Source organism: Haemorhous mexicanus, chromosome 6, assembly GCF_027477595.1.
Source record: "Haemorhous mexicanus isolate bHaeMex1 chromosome 6, bHaeMex1.pri, whole genome shotgun sequence".
In the NCBI taxonomy this organism is placed as follows: Eukaryota; Metazoa; Chordata; class Aves; order Passeriformes; family Fringillidae; genus Haemorhous; species Haemorhous mexicanus.
In genome coordinates this window covers 20,579,144-20,601,085 of record NC_082346.1, presented here as the reverse complement: position 1 = coordinate 20,601,085, position 21,942 = coordinate 20,579,144, and the positions used below count along the sequence as shown (strand labels likewise).

Genomic DNA, 21,942 nt, shown 5'->3' with positions numbered 1-21,942 from the left:
AAATAAAGTTCTTGCAAGTAATATAATGCTTGATGTAATATTGCAGTCGCTACAGTGGTTTCAATGAGGCAATGAGAAGCAACAATGACAAGTGAAAAAAGTTATAAATCAGGAATAGCCCAGAGGTGTATCTCATTGGGTTTGGGTTTTTCATCTGTTGTCATCCCCTGTATCCAGATGCCATCCTTGCCTGGCAGCAGTGGAGGGGGAGGCAGGGGGCAGCGGGCACTGGTATTAGTGCTACAAGGATTTCTATACAGTGCCTCTGGTTGAAGCATGGCCACAGATGTGTCCATGCCAGAGCTCAACTACTCTTACCAGGACCATCAGAGTGGTTGTTTGCTCCTGTCCTGGAAAACAGCCACACTGCCTTGGATAGTTTGTGGTTTGGGCTGCTGTAGCCAGGTGGTCTCTTGTCCTTGTTTTCAGGCTTTTGCTTCTGTGAAAGTGCTGGCCAAAAGCACGTGGCTCCTTGATAATTGTCATTTTTCTTAGTAGGCCCACTAAAGCTGTGGCAGCTGTCTCTCCTTTTGGCATGATGAAAAGGCAGAGTCACAGGCTGGATGAAGTGTGACACCTTGAATGTTCTCCCTGATCTATTTACCCCTGGTGCAGCACCAGGCAGTTGCTTTTCCTCCCAGACACCCATTTTGCTGTCAATGGAGTGTTCAGCAGATCCACAGCTGAAAAAAGCAATATACAAGATCTTTGCCTCTTTCCAAACTTGGAACTTAACACACAAGCAACCAACAAACAAGGGAAACCCCCACAACCCTAGAATAAAATAGTGAAATTTGTTTGTTGGGAGAAATATTGGCAGGCCATAAGCACTGCAGTGCATTTTGAAAACAGCTTCTTATTCATAGTAAGGTTGCCTCAAAAATTTGGGACAACAGAGACATGCGGCTGCAAAGGCCTTTGGCAACAATAACTTTTTGTTCATTCAGAAATTCTTCATTTTCTTGTAAAAGGGAGTTATGAAAACAGAATTTTACAGACACAATTTTTATTTAAGAAGACATTTGGTAAATGCATGCTTTCTGTTCAGCCTAAAACAAGCTAGCCTTCCTCTGATGTATTTAAGAATTACCTAGCAAACACGCTTTTTGCTTAGTTTTTGAAGTCTCCAGCAACGTGTCTCAACAGGATTAGGAACTCTTTCTGTTGAAAATTTGCACAGTTCAGAAGGCAGAATGAGACCAGATTATTAGGTACTACATTTCCATGGTATTTCAGCCTAAAAGTGGCCTTCTGGCTGCAAAAGATGAGACAGGACTCTTGTCTTGCACCTTTGGCCATGGTTCACTCTGGCCCAAGGGAGCATAAGATGCTAAAGGCAACCTGTGTGTCATGGAGGTGTAAGGTGTGGGACAGAGGAGAACCAAGCCAACAGTTCTCAGCATATTGCTACTTGAATTTTGAAGAGTGAATACAAAGACTGCAAAGACTGCAATGCTGCAAAGCAAGGCAGGTCATCACATTCACATGACATTTGTTCAGCTGTAAAAGGACACCGCAGGGACAAGATGGACGTGGCCTCAGCACTGCTTGCAGAGTTGGAGGCTGTGTCGTGGATTTGATCAAGTACAAGGAACACATGCATACAGTCAGTTTTACAATTTTGAATACAGCTATTTGTGAACACAATGAAACTTTTATGTAAGCTTCCTATTAGAGCATGTGTTACTGATTTAAATAACATTCAGGCTTTAAAAGTTTTTGTTTCAGATGTTAGAATTATCTGTACAACCAAACCATTGTGTGCTGACATTGACCAGATAGATGTTATCACGGTGTAGCTTGATAAATTCCACTTGATTTCTGTAGATCAGAGATGGGATTCTTTTATTCCTTTATTTTGTAAGACTGTAGTTTGGTCACTCTCTTACAATCTAAATTTCTCTATTTATCAGTGCATTCATTTTCAGAGTGATCTTTACAAGAAATAAAATTTGCATCAATGGCTAGCTTAGATGTATTGCTTCTGAAGATTTATTCAACAGATGCAGGTGTGCTTTGAAATACTTCTTGCAAGTTCCATGGATTTAGTGCTTTATTTTTAGGTAAATGATTTAAAACTGACTTTAGGAAAACAAACAACGGGGTTCAAACTGACGAATGTGTTCAGGGTTTTGCTGTTATGTTTACTGTGTAGCTTGAGCTCAGTGGAGCAATTCAGGATTTATTGTCATGAAACCAAGAGTAGGATTTGGCTCTCTAGGTCTGATATTCATCCAGTAAAAATTTGGCTGGATCAAATCAGTCCCTGAAGAACAAGGATGTTGGATTAATGGAAGAACACATTATTTCTCAAACTTGTTATTAGGTGCTGTGAGCCAAACTGTTCATTGCCCCTCTGCTCTCTCCCCAGCCTGGGGGAGTGATGACAAGATGGGAGCATCAGATTTCATGGGAAAAAATACTAAATGGTTGTGCACAAGTGGGGAGGGTGTTGCCAAGACCCTCACAGAAGCACTGGGCTGTTTGATGAGTTCCCATCCCTGCAGCAGTTATTGTGAGATGGTTGGAACCCAGGTTTCAAACCCTTTGGTTTAATAATAATATTTCCTCAAAATCAATTATAAATGCAAATTTTGGGGTTAAAAGTGAAACTAGGAGAGTCTGTGTTGATTTCTTGGTGCTTTGGGATACTAAAAACATTATCTGATATTCAGTATGTGTTTTGCAGGCAAGCATGTGTGTAGGAGCACATGTGGAATAATTACTCAGGAGGACTCTGGTTTGGCAGCTTCAGGGGCTGTAGTCCTCTGTTTATCACAATCAAAGGTTATGATATATACATCCCCACCCCATGCTCCATCTCTCTGCCTCAAATCTGTCTTGAATGAACCATAGCAGGGGTGAGCAGGATATATGATGTTTTGGTTATTAATTCTTTGCCTTTCCTGTTAAGTTCCCAGCTTCCACGTCACTTGAGACAGGACATTTTTCCACTGGATTGGGATTATTCACTGTATTAATGGGAGCTATGTTTCGTCTACAGTGTCTTCTCTTTCCTTCTATAACCTCTTTGTTCTTTGCACATCACTGGAGCACTCCTGTGCTGCATCTTATGACCAACTGCCACCAGCCTTGTACAGTCTCATCTTTTTCCTTTCAGCCATCAAACTTTTCAATCCTACTTTCTCTTTTTGGAATAGGTGCTGTAAATTTCTGTATGTTTATATCATGCCCAATGCAGAAAAATCCTTGTCTCTGACATGTGTCTCATTAATTTCAGCCTTGGTCAATGATTATTTTGGGGGGAGTGTTTTGTTACACTACATGTATAATAATGAAAGTGGATTTTCTCTCTTAATGCCCTGATAAATTGTTATTAAGAGTTTATTATTACATTAAAATAGTCTACCCTAGTAAATCATTATCAGAGTGCAGATTCCCATTAATTCCATTTCAATAAAAGTCAATAATTGCATCTCCCCAGTTTGGGCTGATCTCACCCTCTGCACTTAACACAAATGAAAACATGCCTGTGTGTGCACTTGCACGCCATGGTGGTCATGTTTGCTCAAACAACTCCTCACTTTGCTCTCACCCCCTCCAAGGTGGATGTGCCAGATGCTCTAGAGCTGGTCCCAGAGGAGACACTCCCATCTCTTGCAAGCTCTTAAGTTCTCGTCTCACCAGCCAAAATATTTCAGAAGAATTTTCAGAAATGCAGGTGTGTGCAGTTGTGAGGAGCAGCTTGCTTTGAGCTACATGGCTGTTTCACCTTACAGCAGCCATGCTCTCAAGGGCAACTGTCTCTATAGTAATTAACAAGGGAATTTTCTCTGATGCTGCAGCATGAGTCATGCAGCTTCCAAAAGATTAGTTTGTTAGTTACTGAATAAAATGTTTGCAGATGTACTTTGCTATGATAACATCTCTGACTGGGGATGACTCATTACAGATGCAGGAGTAAAGATCTGCAGGGCCAGAATGTGACCGCATGATCCAGAATTTTAGGCTCCTCTAGCAGCTAGCATGACCCCAGTGTCAGCAAGAGGAATTTGGTTCTGCAGTAGAGCCCAAAGGGGAAAAAGACCTTTTGCCTCTTCTCTTCTACATTAGCAGGGAAGGAGAGGTGGCAGTCCTTTGCTCTTCATAAGAGCTGGAGTGCCCTTCTTGAGGGGCAGGAGAAGAGATATCTTGGGCTGCTTAGTCTCTTCCCTTAGAGACAGTAAAACTGGGCCAAGTCATACCAAACAGTGCAACAAAGTTTGTGCTTTCTTAGTATTTTGTTTCTTGAATTAAAGACGAGCTTTGGGACAGCAACTTCAGCCTTGTAAGAAACCACTTCCCATTAGCTTCCATATTTTTTTCTATTCTGAAGTGTCTGTTTAAGCATTTTTTTAATAACAAGACCCTGCTATCAAACACTCTGCCTTCTGCAAGTACCCAAGACATGGGGTGTACAACCTAATTTCTTTGTCTGGAATACAAATCCTCATCAACTTTGATTAGTATTAACCTTGAAATTGCTACTCCTGACTCATGACAGTTAGCTGTAGGAGAGTCAGAGCTGCAACCCATGAATGAAACTGGAATGGATTTGAGACTAAACTTAGTAGCACAAAATGTGAAGAGTAAGGTAAGTAGGTTTTAGAAGTCATTTCAGTTAGGGTCTTCTGATGGTGTGCACAGCAGAAGAATGCTTTAAGGACTAGTTAGCTAATGATTCCTAGTGAGTGTGCACCATGCATGAACTAGCACACAGTGTGAGTAGGGATTGACCCTCTCTGTGTGCACTGGGTTTAACCACAGCCAGCTCTGGAACAGAAAACTGTGACAAAGAAAGAGAAATAGGATTTAACTCTGGAAGTCCTAGACTTCTGAGTGTGAGCAGGAAACTGCTTCCACAAATGTATGGAGTGATCAAGAACTAGAGGGAATAACTGTTTGTTCTTGGGGACCTGTGTAAAAATTGCTAGGGATTTAATCCTCTGCTTTGCTTTGGCATTCTTTATATTGACAGAGAAACATCAGGAACAAGCATATTGCTGCAATCTCCTTCTGTGGCAAAACCCCTTCAGTCAGAAATTCAAGACAAATTAAAAATGTAAATAAAGTCCATTCACCATATCTTACTCTACCATATGTAGAGTAATCAGGTTAGGATTGTCTTCAGTTTTGCTGGCCTAATAAACAGAGCATCTATCAGAAACACTGTTTCAATGAGAGTGAAAAAAAATGAGAGTGACTACTTCCCTTTATCTCTGTTCAGTAGATTACAGAAGAGAAAATTCTGCGCCAAAATTAGCCCAAATTTGAAAATCTCATCAATGCTTGAAGAGGGTCATGAAATGAGCAGTGCAATCCCTTCACATTGTTCCTAATGCCATATTTGTGTTTAAGGGTGTGTTGGCGTTGCTTCATGGTAGGTTCTGTTTTTGTAATTTAATTTAATTTCTTTCTTATTATAGGCATGCAGCTTGCAAATCTAATAATAAATTTTCAGTAAATATTACTTTGGGAGGCATCTATTCCTTAAGGAAGCCTTAGAACCAGTTTTTGTTTTATTTAGAAAATATACACAATGTAAATAGACCCTGGAAGATCTTGTGCAACGCCAGGGGTGTGGTGATATGAATTTGGCTTTCTTTATCCTTGTGTCACTAGAGGCAAGCTTTCTGGATGCACAAAATTCACTGCAGGTGTTGTGGTTCATATCAGTTGAGGATTTTCTTCTCAAGGGAAGAGTAGCCTTAGATGGAAAGAGATGTTCAATAAGACTGAGATTTTTTTTTTTTTTTCTTAGTTCTGGCCATTGAGTCAGCTGCACTGTTTGTACCTCAAAAGCTATAAAATATTACATACTCCATTGTGTGGTGTATCTATTTTGGACTTATTTAAATGGGCAGCATCCAGGGAAGGGTAGTTAGAGACACCCAGTGCCTGTGGCCCCTGCAGTGGTAGGGGATGGATGAAGTCGGATAGCTCTGAATGATGCCCATGGACATACCAGTCCCTAAGAGGCAGAGGGGTGGAAACACCCAGTTTCACCTAGAAACTCCCATTCAACCCAGTATTTGGCCCCTCACAGAAGAGAGGCACCTGGGGATATTTTTCCTTGCACTTATCCTTTATTTAGGCTTATGCACATTCCTTTCTTCTGACAAGGCCCTTCCCAAGTATTCAGATGGTAGAGAAACAACAAAAAATACAGATAATGTGTCTATCCCCACTCATAAAAGCACTCCTTCCTGACCTCTGGGACTGGCTGGATGCCCAGTATCCCTGAAGCAGGCAGCTTGACTACAGAGGATTGCTGCAAAGCTTCATCAAAGCTTCATGAGGCTCTCAAAGGGCAATGCAAAGCTGGTCTTGTTCCCTGTCATCCACAAAGAGAAAACATGAGTACATCTCTTACCTTGATATTTCAAGATTACAAGGGCCCCCATGACTTCTATCTTCTGCAATTTTCTGTAGAAAACTTACTAATCTCAGTATTATAAGAATGAATATTGTGAGAGATAGCTAATCCAAAATTCTAAGGCCCAATAATCTCTATTTAAGAACTATTTTAACTTTTTATGCGGTCCTGAGAAACTTGCCTGGCTTGAATATTTATGTTGGACAAGATGACCTTCCTTCCAACTCAGCCATTAGTGTGTTTCTGTGAACTCCATGCTAGTCTCTACCTCCTCTGATAAACTGGTTTTGGATTTAGTTACCCACTGTTTAGTTCTTTATTATTCAGGTACTCTGATATCTGGCTACAGTCAAAAATTTCTAAGCTTTGGTTGGTGTGAGATTTGATAAAGTGTTGTATTTTGTTTATGTTAGACTAGTGGCTTTATGCAACTTAATGTTACCAAAGATGGCAGGTGATTCAGGCCCCAGTTTGATGTGCCAGCCTTTTTGTGTTATCTTTGCATTGTGCAGCACTGTAATGTCAGTGGGACATTACATATGTGTGGACTCCAGCAGGTCAGTGTGTGATTTTCTGGGTTATGACCAGAAAGTTTAAAGTTCATATAAATGATCCCTTATTGATATTTTGTTACAACCAAAGGGTGAGAAAATAGGATGGGAAGGATTATAATTTTCTGCAGATTCAAAAAATGATTTTGGCAAAAGTGTTATTCCTTTCAACTGCAAAATCAGAAGAGAGGTAACTCTGTAAGAGGGACAGAGTGAGACTGACCATGCAGTTAGCTCAGATATGTTAATTTGGGTAATATGAGTACAGCCAATTATGCCAGTGTAAGAAAACCCTGCTTAATCATTAGCAACTGCCTGTGATTTATGGCAGAATTACCACGATGTAGCTCTTGGAATAATCTTAATCAAACAGGACTGGGGTGACATGATGTCATGCAAGAACAAAGATGACAGTGGGATAAGTAAAGAGGGGTATCATTTTACTCCCCACCTTCAAGGGTGAACATTTTTAATGGAATATCTTGTAAACTGTGTGAGATGTGAAGGAAGTAGCAGGGGCCTAGCCTTAGGAAAAAGAAAGCAAATCTTGATTTTTTTCACTCATTCAAATACAGCTTGAATTGTTTTTTACAAGGGATCTTGGAACATCATTGTCCCACCTCCGTGTCCTGTGGATGGCTCGGTGTGGGCTCTCAGATTTAGATGGGATCTCTTCCTGCGGCTCTCTAAAAGTAAGTATGGATGTGTCCTGCCAAATGACAATCTCAGATCTATCTTCAGTTGATATTCTTTACTTTTAGTCTTCATTCTCCTCATCTCTTGCTTTTCTGGCTGGCTTTGGTTTGATGCCTTGAATTGGGTGAGTTAGTTTAAAAGATGCTGCAATAGAACTTTTCCAAATGAGGTGTAACATTCAGGTCTGATCCTGAGTATGTCTAAAGAAGTATATGGCTAAATTAGCTCTTATTATTAAAGGCTGCAACAGCCATGCTTTATAAAATGTTCACTGCCTTGCTAGTTTCATCCCATGACATTTAGTATTTCAAGTATTAGAAAAGATTTTGCAAAGCTTCAGTGTTACTTGTGCAAGCCCGTGGTTTACATGTTTATTCTATTTACTTCTGCTGAGGAACTCTACATTGCTTACAACAATATCTCTGACCTGAGCCAGCTGACCTGGCTGGATCACCTGGAGGTTTTGGACCTGGAAGGGAACAATATTGAGGACATCAACCAGGTGCAGTACCTGCGACTTTGTTGCAAGCTAAGCCACCTGACAGTGGAGGGCAACCTTATTTGCCTGAAGCCAAATGCAGAATCTGCAGAGGTGAGGACTTGGTTTGCACGTACTGTGTTTTGGTTTTTTTTGTCAGTACTTTTTATCTGTGAGTTGGAAATGAGAAATGTTTCTGCATCTTCTTATTGCATCATTCTCAACGATGGCATGGGATGCATTTCCCACTTTTAATTTCTGTTGATTTTGTGGTCTCATCAGTATGGTCTCCAAGATGACCACATGTGAAATACAAGACTGCTAGTAAAGACTTGGACTTGTTTCCCAGCAATATGAGGAAAAACTTCTCTTAGAGTATGAGCACTGGAACAGCTGTTCCAGAGAGGCTGTGGAGTCTCCTCCCCTGGAGATACTTAAAACCCCTCTGGATGTGATCCTATGCAGCCTGCTCCAGGTGAACCTGCTTTAGCAGAGGGGCTGGACTGGGTAATCTTAAGAAGTCATTTCCAACCCCAACCATTCAGTGATTCTGTGGTGAGACATCAGTTTTTGAGGGTTTTGCATTTCTTTTGGAGGCTCTCCAGGCCAAAAACAAGTCCTCCAATGCCACCATGCTCAGATGTTAAGCCCTCAGAACAACAGTGCTTGAAGTAACTAGGAAAAGCTGTAATGTTGGAACTGCTTGTTACCCTTTCCCCTGAAAGCTTAAAATCAAATGACCAAAAAGACCTTCAGAAAAAGCTGAAGATACAAAATACAGTGATTCACATCTTACGTACTAAAATGATAGAATAGTTTCTGCTGAGGTATTTTGTTGAAGGCATGAAGGAGCCTCTGTGTCACAAAGATGAGAACACAGTAGTACATGATCTGATTTGGGTTTCAGGGCACTCAACAAGCAAAGCAAGGGAGATATAATTCTACATGAATAGCCTAAGCTGTATTACTCTCTTTGACTTTCACCTACTTCATAAAAAAACGTTGTTAAGATAGTAAAACACCAACATATTGCCATCCAGGTCTTTTGGAAGATCTGTGGACATGCACAGAGTTATGTAAAACACAGGTCTCACTAAGGATGGTCCAATTCCCAATAGCACCATAATGCAGGTCCAAAATCAGAGCTGATGCTGTTATCCCACTGTGGCATATTTCATAGCTTCTCTGTCTATTTTAAAGAAGTCATGCTGATGCTGTTAATTTGCCTAAAAGGTTGGGTTTGATATTTTTCCTGTATTTAGACTTGAAAACAGGTGCTAACACTAAAACTCAATCATGCAATAGACATATATTTTAAATCTTGGCACTTCTTAAACATATGAGTTAATAGCATTTTTCAGATGTAATTGTTGGCTTGATCTTATTGTTCAGTAAAAGGGGCCATGGAAAGTAGCTCTTTAGCTTTCATCATTTTCCTATCTGGAATTAAAAAAAAAATATTATATACTTGCCTTTCTAGTTTGAACTGGTGGAATTATCCTTAAGGGACCACATTGTAACTGCTTGTAACCAAAATGATTTCTCCATTTTGGAACATTTCTCCCTTATGGAAGATGCTATCATGAGAGGAAAAACATATTCCTGCAGTAAGGAAGCACTGCCTCCTTTTGATGGACAAGGCATGCCTGCTTACTCTTTCTACTCCCAAGGAAATAAATACAGCTGCTGACACTTCATATCATAGCTTCCTACTATGGAAATGGTGCAGTGTATCCTAATAACAAAGAAGGTCTGATTCTACTCCCTTTTCATTCCTGCTCAATGAAAGTGGGATTTTTGGAGGATTTGGCATCTTCAGTCCTTAAGTGTACTTGTAATGGAGAAATGTCAGGTTTCCCTTGGCCTGTTCAGCGAAATGAGTCCTTGGGATGCTCTGCATGTTGTCCCGTAATGGAAGTACAAAGATCAGTGGCATGTGGTGGTGTCCTCTCCTGCTCTTCTCCATGCAGAGTGGCTGTCTACTCTTGTGCAAGTAGGTACTAAGATCTGATCAGTGAGAGATGCTTCTGCCCAAATTACAGTGCAAACCTTATGCCAAAGTCAGTGATACAGATTTTATTTAGCAGTAAATGTGAGGTCGAGAAATAAAAAGAAATATGAAAGAGAGGAAAGAGAAGAATATTGGCACCACCCATGGATCCAGTGTCATCCCTGTTGATCATTCTTCAGCCTGGACTTCTTGGTGGTAGGGTCCCAGTGTAATTCAAAACTTTTCATTCTTTACACATTTTAGCAAACAAAGGAAATTAGCATTAATTGGCTATGCAGTTCTCTTATTGGTTAAATGATTATCGCTTGCGTCTAATACCAATTAGTCCTCATGCTTAGTCTTTCTTTTCTTTTGAGCCAATAACGATGATGTTTCCCTGTCAAAATTACCTTTTACCCAGTGGGAACTGATTTCAGCAGAGTTGCTGATTTGTCTTTCCTTGTGGCCTGTTAAATTCTGCACATTTTTTGTTTCCATTATCAGTGATACATTCTTCCCGGCTTTGTCAACCTCTCCCTGCCTGTGAGATAACACCCAGACAATAGTACCACCTTTATCTTATCCACAGTCCAAGTTCCAGGTATCCACAGAGGAATATCTGGGGGGGCTTCAAGTGGTCATTGATGGTCAAAGATATGAATTTGTCCAGGGAATCAGCACAATGGTGTATTTTACACTGAGTTGTAGCAGAGGCAGACTGAGTTTGCTGTAGTCTCCCACCCACTGTCTGTCTTGGGAAGATGCTTTGCTCTCAGGTGGTTACAAAGTGGGGTCTGCGCTTCGCTGCTGAGAGCTTCTCCATGGACTTTGTTGCTTTCTCGATTTCAATGGATGTTTGCATTTTTTAGTGCATAGAAAGGCCATTTAGAAAAGAGTATATGTGAGCTTACTTTGGTATGCCCTTGATGGCCAACTCTTATTCCTCAAGCTCCTTCTTGTATTCTGGCCCTTGCTAAAGGTCTGTAAAAGCTCTCCTATTTATTTACTTTTAATCTACAGAATGGTCCAGCTAAATTTACTGCTCTTTCTTCAGATGGCCTGTTTGCTCCCTGTAATTTGATTTTCAGATGAGCTCATCTTCCCCTGTTATCTAAACCAAGAGCAACAACTTGATGATAAATTCTGCAGCCTCTGTAGCGGTAATGTAACATGAGTGTAACATGATTCTTCTCTCCAACAGGACATGGCTGGGAATTGGCTGTAGCTGAGAATGGTTGACTCAATTTCTAAATTAAGATTAGTTTGCAAAAATTAGTGTCTGGCTCTTAACAACAACTAACATTTTATTTGGTGAGTTCTCTCTGCCAACATCAGTGCTGCATCATGCAGAGACAGGGAGCATCCAAGCAACCAAGCCCCACAGAAAGATTTCTGTTTATGACCACTCTGTATTGAATGAGGACTTGGCTTTGAGGGGGTTTCTAATATTTCATGCATTGTCCTGAAAAGCATAAGATTTGCCTGGGTGAAGCAATTGATTGGTGGGTAGCTGCCCATTTGTATTCTGCCACTATCAATGCACTCTTGCCTTACACTTTTTTTACTGTGTGCCTAAAAACACAATCCGTGGAAGTGCTCTTTCTTTCTCCATCAGCAGGTTTAGCAACACTCATAACTCATGTTTTCAAGCCTTTCTATCACCTGAGTATTGAGGTAAGCACCGGAGAATCACAAAAGCAGGGAGACAGATTGGCTGAATGCTGAGGGAGCCCAGGCTTTCCATGGGCATCAATGGCCTTCTATACTTTTGCACACGACACATAATATAACAAAGACAATTGGCAAAGTCCTCAGTGGGTAAACAACAAAGGAGCCTTTGGGTGAAGGCCGTCTTTGCAGTCCTCAGGACAGTTTCATGATCAATTCAGGTAGAAATTATATGAGGAGCATTTCAAATTGTATGGCAGTAATAGAAATTGAACCGCATTGTCTTAGTAGAAGTCCACAGACTGTTAAATAGACTGACCACTTTCTCAATTTCTCCAGGACCCAGACTATAATTACAGAGCAGAAGTAAAAAAACTCATTCCCCACCTGAAGTATTTGGATGGGATACCAGCAAGCCAGACTACTCTCCTTCCTTCCAAGAAGGTGCATGAAGATTCTCTAATCATCAAGGAATCCATCAAGGAAGGTGGTTTAGCCAAAGACATTTCATGGTTAGGTATGACAGGTTTCTTGTTGGGGTTCATTTTTCCAGTTATGATATGTAAAAAAAGAAAGATGAAGAGCAAGGCAACCTCTTTAAAGCCAATCTTTACTTAGAGTGAAGGAGCAAAGGATGTTGTTTTCTTCACCTGGGAAGTAAGAAAGCTGGAATTCAGCAGAAAACAGTTCAGTTTTAAATGGAAGTTGTCCTAAACTGGGCATCAAGATCAAAAATGCAGACAACTTCTAGAGCATCAAGCAAATATAGCAGTAGCTGAGAGTCTGTACTTGGGGCTTGTTCTGCATGATGGGAAGAAGCAAAGCTTAGAAAGGAATGTTTCAACTACAGCTGTTCACAGCTCTTTCCATGGCAACAGTCAATCCCATGTAGCAGGGATGTGGTAGGATTTCCTATTCCAGTTTAATAATAGGAAATGCAATCTGGTTACCACCCTTCAGTTCTAGCAACATCCCAGAAAGATTGCACGGTCTGTAAGAAATCTGTTCCACTTTCTTTGTTATTAGATTAAGGTAATTACATTCATTAGTAGAGAATAAATGGTTTGAAAGTAAATCTGTTATCCCCTTGCCTGCAGCCTAGGTAATAGTTCAGATGTCCATGCTTTTACGTGTCATGCTACATGCACTTTATCACATACTATTAAATATTGCAAAGTATTTCCTATAACTGCTCATGTTGCTTCCCATTAGTGTGGGCAATGCAGTTTGCTTCCCAGCCCCTCCCCAGGTTGTGGTTTGCCTGCCAACTGTACTCCATTAAAAATTTAGTTTGTTTTGGAATAAGTACATACATTTGTCATTTATTGAATCCCTATGGGTCCAAATCATTAGTTGTAATAGTAGTCATGGTAGGGAAAAAAGCCATTAAAATCTGATCCCTCAGTGATTGTGCTTTGGCAACATCACCTGAGGTTCAGAAAACTAGTTAACAAAGTTTGCTGACAGAAGCAGTAGGGGCAGAGCACAAAACTGTGAATTCATGTAATTCCCTGGTGTAACCAGACTTATATTCTTGCTGACAGCTCTAAACCAGTAAGTTCATACAGTCGGGTTCAGACATCCCAGTATATTTTTCTTTCCAGTAGCAATGTTGATTTGGGTACTTTTCACATGGAGTGTATTTCATGGGTTCATATTAACAGCTGTGCCCAAGATGTATTAAAGGTCCCTAACACTCAGCTCTTAAGGAAATGGCCATATTATCACAGAGCTGATGCCTCACTTTGGAGCTGGTAGATGCTCAACACTTTAAAAGGAACGTTATTCTTCTGGGCGCTGGAATGAAATTCTCTCCTGTGGGTTCTTGGCTGCATATGCTGCTCTTAGAGATGTGCTGTGCTCCCAGGACAGGCAGCAGTTGGGCAGGTAAGAGGACAAGGCTCAGCCTGCCTTTCCTGGTTTTTGTATAATCCTTCCTTTCCTGTAGCATTACAAAAACAGTTTTCACCTTTCTTTCTGTGGTACAGAGCTATCTGTCTCTGAGGCAGTACTGGAAAAATCTATCACTGCCATTCCCAGATTTCTGTAACTCCTGGTACAGTCTCCCCTGTTTGACTGGTGGCTCTGGTAAGGTGTCCATCACCATCTGCATTGTGCCAGGGCATTTAAGCAATGTATTTTAAGACTGGGGCCTAGGCTGTGCCTGCAGCAAGACTGAAATGGTTCCCCTGTGAGCAGGTGGGCAGCAAATGAGAGGCAGCTTACGGTTATCCTGGCATGCAGGCAGGGAAAGTAGCAGAGCTCTGGATGTGTCCAGGCTCGCCTGTGGGGCAGCCAGAGGTGGGTGGTGAGCACAGAGCAGTTCCTGACCCATAACCCCAGCAGTCTGTCTCTGGTGCTCAGGAGCAGAAGGGTGGGAAGGGATATCAGTTTAGTTAGGGATCCCCAGATTCTGCCATGACTGTGCAGCACTGGAAGACCTCTTTCCCTAGGCCAGACCCATTCCAGCATGTTTCTTGTAGATGCAGGTATATATTTTTCTGTCCTCTATAGCTTCAGGTGTGTAGCAGCAGTCACCATATTGGCAAGGTACAGTGATGGTGTGGTTTGAAGCCTTGCATAACTGTGCTTACACTAATGAAATCTCTCTTCTAGATCCGTATCTGGGGGAAGTAGCAAAGCGGTCTGGATGCAGCCCAAAACCCCCAACAAATTCCAGACCTGGAAATGTACAGTGTTCTGCTAATGCAGGGATTTCTAGTGATGCCAGCCTCTTGGCCAGTGGCTGTCCTCTTCCAGATCCCACTGTTTTTCCTGATAAGCTGTTCACAAAAGACGACTCTAGTGATTTGACACATGGTAATGTATGGTTTTTTTAATCCTGTTCTTTCCCACACCTCCACCTCCTTCTGAATGTTATTACTGATGAAAGCCAGGGTGCTTTGAATACCACCCACCCGTGCCACTGCTAATCAGGTTTAGCATATGTTGTCTTCCACGAGACTCACCTGCTCTAGTGGAGGCTTTCCTTTATTTCCCCCTGCAGCAGAAGGTGTGAGTCACCTGCGCTGCCCATCCTCAGCCCCCCACCCCCATGCACCCTGTGCTGCTGTCCCTTTTCACAGCCCCATACTGCAATGCTGCTCCCCTTTCAGAGCTCTTTGCAGCTGTCCTGCTGGAGTAACATCTGGCCACGTCCTGTTCAGCCATGGGAGCAGGTCCAAGGCAGTTCTTTGGAGAGGAGTGGTGAAGCACATTCACTCCCCACCGCATCGTGGGCTCGGACTGTGCGTACTGCAGGCTCATACTGCAGCAGCATCACAGCTGGCAATGAGCACTTGGCTTTGGGTTTCCAGAGGTTGGTCCCTCAGCAGGAGGAGTCAGTTCCTTGACTTCACGTTCTGATCTACAAGCTAGCCCAAAACACAGGTCTAGCACTGCCCTTCTTGCCCTAGTCACTTGGAAATACCACCCATCCTTCCCTGACTCCTGGAAACACCGTGATGGTGTAACTCCACCAGCCCATGGACTGCAGATTAGATAGCATTTGTTTCCAGGCATTGTGGGCTGCTTTTCGCAGATGCCAGTCTCTCCTCAGTTCCCTGCCTATGGGTAGGACTCGGGATGATGGATTAGATGAAGTAATGCAGAGTCAACAGGTGAGTGCACATTTGGAAATGTACATGGAAACCAAGTACAGCTTGTCAGGGAATGAGACTGTAATTTTACACACACTTTTAGGCATCTAACGCTACTAATAGAGACAGCTTCATACAATGTTCACTGCTTCTTCTGACGCTTTGTTGCCTTATCTCTTTTTAACCTGGTTTTAATCAAGATTCAGCTGAAAAATAATCCAACAGAACAAACAAAAAAGACCCCCCAAAATCATATTTTTTTAAAATCTGGATTTGTTCCCTGATCTGACTGACCATGTACCCACAAAAATATTTGCACCAGCACAATAAGGAGGCGGGGCAGGGTCAGAAAAAACCAGATTCTGTGGAAACAGAGAAGTTGCCTCATAGCAGCAGTGTCAGGCCATGCCAGCTGATGCTGTGAACCTACACAATGAATATTACAGCTTCCTGTCCATGGGAAATTATATTAACTGACTTCAATGACTGCACTGTTTGTTAAATGCTGGAGTAAAATGTTTTCTATTTTCCTGTTTTTTTAGGACTCTGTCAGGTTATTTGTGGGAACCCCGCCAAGGCCCTTCATGTGAGGAAGCAAAAGCTAGGTGTATGTTTTTCTTGTATGCTTCATATTCCTGCATGGTGACCCCCATAACTCCTGGGATAAACTGACATGAATTCCCAGTGTGGCTTGTAGCAGCTCACTCTCTTCTGTAGCCCAAGAATGCCCAAGATGCAGTTGCTTTGAGGAGGACAGAGGGTCCCCTGCCATGATGTTGCATGTGCCCATGTGTTAGCAGCAGTGGACCATCAGCTGCAAGGGAGCACGTGAAAATCACGTATCAGCTACTGGGGGCAGACTGCCCATCCTCCTGCAATGAGCAAAGTACAAGGCAGGCTTGCAAAACTTGATCGTATTTCCACAACAGCTATTAAGAAAAAGTCTTTTTTCAGCAGTGTTTCTTTGATGTTGGTGTAAACAGTCAGCTTGCTAATGCTGCAAGGTCGTTCCTATTGACTAAACAAACACAAAGCCAAAGTTTGTTCCTCTTGGCAGTGGGGTGGTGCCCCTGCCCTGTGGATCACCCTGCTCATTTTGGCAGCAATTCAGTGAGAGGATACCCATGTATGTGAAGGAGAGTAGCCTGGCTTGTCATGGTCAGTTTTTGTTGGCCCTGAGGTTCAACACAGCATAGCTGCATGTGAGTAGATTTAAACAGGCTGGGGTAAATCAAGGAGATGCGCAGGATACAGACTTAATGCTCACAGCAGATGCTAAAGAACTGCAGGGAAAAGATACTGCTCATGTCTTTCTGCTACCACAGCCTCAGCATAGGAAGCTTTTCTGAAACAAATGTGACCATTTTAGTGAATTATTGTATGCTAAGAACTGGGATGTGGAATTGAATAGTGATCATATACTGAGTGATGCAGAGCTGGTGTGATCTTAATATGTTTATTGGTATAGGTGCTGTAGGCTTATATCCAGTGAAATATAAATCAACAATTTTGTCACTGCTACCCTGGGTTCCTCAGGCTGTAATAGTACATGACTGGGAAGTGAGACTTCTTAAAACTGAGGAGTTAGAAAATGATAAGGGATGATCTAAAAACTCAGAAACAACAGTGGGCTTAATGTATTCTAAAATCCACATCTAGAAACAGAGCTGGGAAGAGTTCCCATGGATATCTAGATAACTTCTGCAATTTCCACAGCCACCTGCTGTGAGCCCTTTGAAGCTGTCTGGTCTGACAACAGAAGATCTTTCTGGCTCTGAAGGAGGAAGAGATCTGCCTCAGGAAAAGGTGTCCTCTGACCTGGGAGCATGGACAGAGCAGCACAGGGGGTGAGACTGCCAGGGAAATCTTGCCGTGCCATAAACTGTGCATTCATTTTCTGCTGCAAAAATAAAATTAGCGCTTTGGCCACCTGGTGGTGGTTTTGAGGGATAGTCTCGGCCCCTGCCTTCCTGTCCCTGCTTTGGGCGGCTGCCTTCCTGCCTGGAGCGTCTGCGGGATGGCAAGGAAGAAGAATCCTCTTCCTTCTCTCTGGAGCACAGGCAGGATGGGCTTGCTTCCTTACCAAGAGCAAAGAAATGACTTTTCATAACTGGTGAGCTGTTCTTGGCCCTGACAGTAAAAGACCTGAAAGGGGATGAGCTTTTCTGCAAGCAGCACATTGGCCTAAGCAAACAAAAGGCTGAAAGACAAATACCACCTTGCTGAGATTTCATAGATCTCACAGACAGGTAATGGTTAGTTTGGAAGTAAAAATGGTTTTATTTCTCTGAGCTTACTTCACTGGGTAGTATTTTAAATCTGCCCCGCTTCACCTGATTAACTTTGAGATGCTTGAGATAATCAGACACAGGCATCTTAGATGGCTGATCCAATTAAAATGATTTTTCATATCTCCTGGAAGGTGTGAAGTAACAATTTGTAACTAAATCCACTGCCAGGGTGTTTGACTGAGTGGCTGCATTTGACCAGCTGCATAAACACAGTCAAAAGCTAATTAAAGGTGTGATACTTGATGTTGTCCAGGTGCCTGCAAACAGGTCAGCAAGAACAAGCCAGCCAATCATTGAAGGTGAATAAAGGTGAAGACTGGAGCCTGACTGACAGCTTAGAAAATGAGTCGAGGGAGGCCTGCGATGAGGACCTCATTGAAAAGATTTCACTTGACCCTTCTTCCCACTCCTCCTCAGGTACTGGACCGAAACTCCTGGGGGAGGGTTGGCATCAGGCCAAACATGGGCTGTTTGTAGATAGGTGCATGGGTAATCCAGTGTTTTATGGGATCTGGCATCGGTGCTCCAGAGCAGCAACTGGAAAATGCCATTGCAGGGCCAGACCCTAAGCAATCCATTCCAGTTTTTAAGCAGGACATTGTGGCCAGCTGTGTTGACCATCAGTTGATATATTTCAGCATGAATATGTAGAATTAAGAGGAGCAAAGGTGATCTCACACTAGCTTAGCATCAAGTGTATTAGAAGGACAGGTCTCTTTTACCTTGTGTCATTAATTTAGGACAGTGCCTGGTGAGTCTAAAATACTGTCATTCCTACAGAGCTGTATTTGAACCCAGTTGGCACTGATGTAAATAATGGCTGAGCTAATGAACAACTGGGAATTCTGGAAAAATATGCAACCAAAAGGATGCATTCAATAAAAGGTTTAAAAATGGAACATGATCTTCTACTCAGGAATAAAGCCAAAGGCTTCTCTGAAATTGCATTTATGTGAATGAAAGCAAAATTCCTACTCTTCAGTACTTGTTGAATATTGTCTTTAAGAATATTAAAAGCATTAATAATGGTTATTCCAAACACATATCAAATAGAGGACCATATATAATTACAACTTCAATCTTTTTTCTGTTGTTAATCAAAACAACTCCTTTTTTCTCAATAAGTAAAAGCATGTGAGTTTTCATTTTACATTTCTTTCAAGGGTAAAAATGGATCTACTAAAATTTAGAAAAATATAATATATTTGGAAAAAAACCTGGAGATATCATTAAATTATTCAAAGCCTCTATGTGTATTAACAGTACTACAAACAGTATCTCCCTAACAAGAATAAAAACTGTTTGGAAAAATCTAAAGGAATGGCCTATTGTCCAGTGGCCACAAAAGCCTTAGATTATGATCTCATGTTCTCTTTAGATTTAATCTGATCTTTTTCAGATTTTATATGATTTCTTTACATTGAGTATGATGGTGTCGTCATCCTTCTAGACTGACAAGGCAATGTCACAAACATCTCACAGGGTACCACTGTTGTGCCCTTTAGCACCGTGAAAGTGAATGGTTGGGCATGGATCTGTCCATCTTCTAAATAAATCTGCTGGATGATGATGGAGTAGTTTGAAATCTAAAATTGCCTGAGGTGGTGGGGGGCCTGACCAGGATCCTAATGACATGCAGAAGTGTGTCCAGTCCAGTGTGAGTTTCTCACAGAAGAACTTGCTGGAAGCAATCCTTCTGACCAGAAAAGGACAAGTCGTCTGAGCAAAGCCACTCTTACATAAAAATGTTTGCAGCATCAGATCCATATAAACTGCATTTTTTGGAAGGCGTTGAATGTTATTTCAGGCTCTTGAGTCAGACATACCAGTCTCTCAGAGTGGCTCTACTTAAAAACAAATATGAAGTTGAGACATTTTAAAAGCATATCATATGATACAAACTGTTCCATGAAAACTTTCTATCAGCTTTACCTAGGCAGTAAAATACATCCCCATCAACTGGGAACCACAGAGATGAACTTTCTATGCCCAAGTTTTGGTGTCACATTCTTTAGATTATGTTCCTGCCCTGGACCTTGCACATCAGGCACTTAGGTACAGTTAGGTTCTTTTAATAGACAAGAGCAATTGGATCCCTGCTATTTATAGAATGGTTGGTTCTTTCAATAGACAAGAGCAATCAGATCCCTGCTATATTTAGAATAGTTCTAAGCATGTGTGCATGCTGGTTGTATTTATAAGTCAGCAACAAGTGTTTTCTTCTCTGTGTGTTGCACATATTGCATGGAGAGAATGACATGGCTGAAACACAAACAGCCAGAAAGTAGCCCTGCATGCAGTGCAGTATTTTCCCCAGCTGTCAGGCACTTATTATGAGATTCCATGATCTCTGCCTCTGATTTAAAAAGTGGATCCACTCATCTGTGATTATTCCTCTGCCTTGCACTTCAGATCACTGGAAGGAGCCCTAAGGTATTTAGAACAAGTCAGTGCAGGGAATGATGCAGGGAGTGATGCAGGTGAGATCCTGCCTGAGAGCAGGAGCACAGGTGAGCTCGTGTGTGCCCTGTGAGCTGCTCCACACTTGGCATGTCACCAGCAGTACTGGCAGGGAGGCTGACAGTGAACCAAACCGACTGTCAGGGGAAGCAATTCAACATGGTCAATATCAAGACACATCTGCCCACCTAGCTCCGTCACACAGCATCTCCAAAACCTCTCACTCCCTGGGTTAGTCATGTGGCAGTCAGATGAACTGGTAAATCACTGTGCTTTCCACTCTGTTTCAGGTTCATCACAGGCTCAGGAGGGTGCAGTGTTCTCCAACACAAAACGTTATCTAATTCCATCCCCTCCAAAAAACCCTTCACCTGCCTCTGCAGTGGATGTTGCAGCAAGACCCTGGAAAACAAGAAGTCATAGGGGCATAAAAATACCCAGCCAAGAGGAGGACAGACAATGTTCACAGAAATGCCAGTCAAAGGCTCATCAAGAGAATTCAGCCCAGCCTCTGGGCAAAGAGCCTGCTCTCCTGGGCCTGCACAGCATGATGGCTGCCTCTGGATCCCAAGGGCAGTGCCAGCCTGTGGGCTGCACCAGCCAGCCAAGGCCCATTCCAGGACCAGCAGCCATTGGGTCACCAAGGATCAGGTATGTGCACTGGAATGCATCTGGGGAAGGGACTTCATGGCAGAAAAAGCAGATTTCTCTATTGTCTCTGGGGTCTCCTGCTTCTTCTGGAAAATTAATTCCTTTTATTTGTGCTGACATTTACCTTTGACTGTCTAAAGCTAATGAAACATTTTCTCATGTTCCTTATAGCTTCAGTATTGTAAATTTTGTATTCTCTTGAATAATAGCCCAGAATTTTGCTGTGTTCTTATTGCTCCATTCTCATGTTCCCCACCCAGAGCCAATGCTGTGTCTGTTGCAAAGATCTTGTGGCACTTGTTCAAAACTCTCCTCCAGTACACTCCGGAAAGGGTTCCTGACATCCCACTTGGGTTTTTCCCTGACACAAATTTATGTTAGAATGAGCTCTGAAAAATAAAGTAGGCACTAAAGAAGTGTCACATGTAGCAAAACATGTTTATTTCTGAACCTGGTTGCTGTAAATTTAGCATCATGTTGTTGCTTCTTTGAAGAAATACAACAGAGGACTTGTGACACAACAGCTTGGGTTTGAATTAATGTAGTCACTTTGGAGTCAGCATAGGCAGAGAGCATGTGCCTTGTGTGGGATGCTCATGTGCCTGGGGCTTCTCCCAGGCTTGGCAGCTTTTGGTTCAGTTTTCAGAGCTGGTGAGGAAAATGCAGGTATTCAAATCCAGAGTGCAGTCTCACCACAGAGTTTTCCTCTTTCCCTCAGGCCCATCATGGATGAGAGCCCTTCTAAAGAGATCAACCACCAGCATCCAGCTGCCTGCTCATCCACAAAAGCCTCGCAGAGGTTTAGGCCAATGAATTCTGCTTGGCCCCTGACTGCCACGTCCATTCTGCAGTCATTGCCACATAAATCCACTGCCACAAAAACATCTCAGAACAGAAGTCCTCAGTCCTAGAAGGTACCCAGTTGCCAGCATGTATTGGAGCCATGTACACAGTGCAGCCGTGAAGGATCAATGCTGTCTTGCAGCTTCTTCTGCAAGCTAAACACAGAGCAATTCAAACAATTAATGTGATTTGCCTCAATTCAGGATACAGCTGGTCCAGAAATATTTTAAGAGCAACCACTGATCAACCAATGAGCTAATGAATGTCTTATTACAGAAAAATGTGGTTATTTTTGCAACCTATACACACTAAAACAGAACAAATCCTATCATACTTCCT

The 21,942-nt window shown here is 42.2% G+C and overlaps 1 protein-coding gene across 1 annotated transcript in view; it reads left to right on the top strand.

The window, feature by feature from the left end:
* LRRC56 (leucine rich repeat containing 56) overlaps positions 1-21,884 on the top strand; it is a 56,356-nt gene extending 34,472 nt beyond the window's left edge. Inside the window, exons 5-13 of the mRNA XM_059849161.1 lie at positions 7,523-7,619; positions 8,018-8,215; positions 12,099-12,276; positions 14,376-14,579; positions 15,901-15,965; positions 17,075-17,205; positions 17,903-18,066; positions 20,400-20,760; positions 21,479-21,884. Of these exons, the coding sequence (XP_059705144.1) occupies positions 7,523-7,619; positions 8,018-8,215; positions 12,099-12,276; positions 14,376-14,579; positions 15,901-15,965; positions 17,075-17,205; positions 17,903-18,066; positions 20,400-20,760; positions 21,479-21,671 (1,591 nt within the window). The 3' untranslated portion in view covers positions 21,672-21,884. The remainder of the gene's footprint in view (positions 1-7,522; positions 7,620-8,017; positions 8,216-12,098; positions 12,277-14,375; positions 14,580-15,900; positions 15,966-17,074; positions 17,206-17,902; positions 18,067-20,399; positions 20,761-21,478) is intronic.
* The last annotated feature ends 58 nt before the right edge of the window (positions 21,885-21,942 follow it).